Source organism: Phalaenopsis equestris, unplaced genomic scaffold (genome assembly GCF_001263595.1).
Source record: "Phalaenopsis equestris unplaced genomic scaffold, ASM126359v1 Scaffold000835, whole genome shotgun sequence".
NCBI lineage: Eukaryota > Viridiplantae > Streptophyta > Magnoliopsida > Asparagales > Orchidaceae > Phalaenopsis > Phalaenopsis equestris.
Window position 1 is genome coordinate 33,430 of NW_018165275.1, and position 2,752 is coordinate 36,181.

The following is a 2,752-nucleotide window of genomic DNA, read 5'->3' on the forward strand; positions in this document are numbered from 1 at the left end:
ATATATATATATATATATATATCTAACGGCAAAAGAAAGCACAACAAAAGGCACACGAACGAAAAAACAGAGAAAATGGCGCTCACCGGCGGTAGGTCACTGGAACGATGCCGGCACGGTACTCGGCGATCTTAAGGAACATTGGCATGGCGAGATCAAAGTGGGGGCGGGGTGGATTGCACCATCCTCCATTATCAGAGGGTAGAGCATAGTTAGGCGGGCAGAAGTTCGTCGCCGTCACGAGAATGGAAGGGCTTCCTGGATGACACCATTGAGGATCATCAGCACACTTGATCTCGAAACAAGCTCCGCAGCTCTGGCCATTGTCGAACAATGCAGTGCTCAGCGCCGCCGTCTGTACACCGTATCCCTGGCTGTAAAGGTTCCCGTACCCACACGCCCCACCTGCATTCAAAATCCACAAATATAAACCTGGATCTCATTGAAACAACAATGGTTCAAGAATAAATAGCGTGGGATTAACCAATGTGGGTTTACCCATGGTGCCGGAAGCATCGCTTCCACCGTAAAAGGTTGCGTGTGCCTGATTCCATGTACCGCCAACATAGACGCCGGGAATGCGGGCGGCAGCCGGCGAAACTATTGCTGTCAGAAAAATTCCGACGGCTAATGCGGAAGCGGCGGAGCTGAGGCTAGACATCTTAACTAAGTATAAGGAATAACGGCTAGGGAGAAAATGCGGGTAGGAAGTGTGAGGAGGAAGGGCTACTTAAGGAGTGAGTTAGGGCAACACAGTGGCACTGGGTGTAATAAACGCACTTTTTTCACGGGAGGGGTAGGACAGGCGTTTTTTTTAAGGAAAATAAATGAATGAATAAAAACGATATGTTGAATTTCCCGCGCGCGGGTTGTCTGTTGCCTATATTTACGAGAATGGCACTAAGGGCATTTGTTATTCTTCTACTTGGCGCCGTCCGATGCTGAAACTGCGGTCAGATTTGCAAGGAAGTGGGATAACCCTGTATCGAGGGTAATGGTCGGGAGGGCGAATCATGTTCGTAAATAATTCCAGACCGTGGGGGTAATACGGGTAGTCCAGTACTGTGATCATGAGGATGAGGCGCCGGGACGGAGGGGATAATGGGGAAAGGCGTGGCGAAGGATTTGAAATCGCTGCTTTGCTTCAATCTCAAGTTGTGCCGTTACGGACGGCCCAGATTCCACGACCTTTAATTTTTCGGTTTCTTTAATTTATGTAATTTATTATAAAAGGATAAATTTTACCCGCTATGTCAGATTTTTTTAAAAAAAATCTATTTTTTCTGTATATTTTAATAGACTAAATTAAAATCATTTATTGAGCATAAGATCACATTTATAAAATATTTTTAAAGAAATACATTCATTTTAAAATTTTAAATTAGTTTCTATAAATCATAAACTATTTTAAAACTTCTATTAAAGTTTAACTTTCGAAATTTATAGAAGGTTAATATATTAAATTAAATTTCTTGTTATTGGGGGGGTAAATTATAGAATATGTAGGTGAATTTAATTTATAATCATTAAAAACAGTCATTTATTCAAAATATTAATTTTTTTATTAATTATATTCACTTCCTCTAAGCATTAATTTTTTTATTAAAAAAATAGTAATGATTTGTCATCAACTAATTTAATCAGTTATTTGAAATGAATCTCGAAATAGTTTACACGGGTTTTGAGGTAATTTTAGTAAGAAATATTACAATTAAAATTATAAATCATCCAGAGCTCTAATTTCGTAAAACTTAGAATCAAACCGTTCAGCTCGACAAGAGAAACACAATGATACAAAAATTGGGCCCAATTCGAGCCCAATCAAACCCACTGCAAGTCATTAAACCACATTTGAAGGCTTTTAGGTTATTTGTTGAAGGATAAAATGAACTCTAAATTTGACATACATATAGTTAATCGAGCATCTCGACTAGAAAAAACATAGGAAACAAAAATCACTCAATTTCGTGGTCAGTATTACTATCTTATCATCAAAAAATTATATATCCTCAAGAGGAATCAATATGGACCATTTATTATATGGACCATTCGATTAAATGGTTATAAAAGTTAGTGCCAATGGATCAAATTGCCTCCCCTTTGAGCCTATTACTACACCCCCTCTTTTCACTTTAGGAGGTACTCACACTCCTTTTTATTCTCATTGAAAATGAACATTTCAACGATTCTCCCCTTTCAATCCCCTTTTTAGGTCACCCTCAATTGAAAAAATAAATAAAGGTAAGAATGATAACAGACAAAAATTAAGAAGAAACAAAAAAAGTAACTACAAATATTTTTATTATACGAAAGTCCTTATAATATAAATCGGAGAAAAACACTCTAAAATAAATTGGACCATGCTTAACCAAAGAAAGTATATAAGGATCCTATTAAAAAACCTTTGTAACCAAATCAGAATACAAAATCAAATTTATTTTGTTAGGACTACAATACGACATATCTTGAACATGTCGTACTGAAGAATGGGTGATAGCGCCCGACAACTACTTACAACCAGTGTATTCAGAATATGAAAATTTTCTCCATGCTTCTGAAGTTTTCTCTTTATGTAATTTACACGCAAGTTCTATCGCTGATGTAAAATAGTAAACCTAAGAGAAGAAATGCACCACCAATTTGTGTGATAACAACTATGACATTGGTATTCAATTAATGTTCATGTAGTTCTCTACTACGACTAATGTGACCAACTATGACCTATGTGGCTCATTACTATTACAACTCCCAA

The 2,752-nt window shown here is 37.2% G+C and overlaps 1 protein-coding gene across 1 annotated transcript in view; it reads right to left on the reverse strand.

Annotated features, from left to right (window-relative positions):
- The window catches only part of LOC110031512 (expansin-A4-like), a 2,757-nt gene extending 2,015 nt beyond the window's left edge, over window positions 1-742 (reverse strand). The window contains exons 1-2 of the mRNA XM_020734749.1: window positions 499-742; window positions 87-405 (exon numbers count right to left, since the gene is read on the reverse strand). Coding sequence (XP_020590408.1) covers window positions 87-405; window positions 499-661 — 482 coding nt within the window. The 5' untranslated portion in view covers window positions 662-742. The remainder of the gene's footprint in view (window positions 1-86; window positions 406-498) is intronic.
- Window positions 743-2,752: the final 2,010 nt, after the last annotated feature.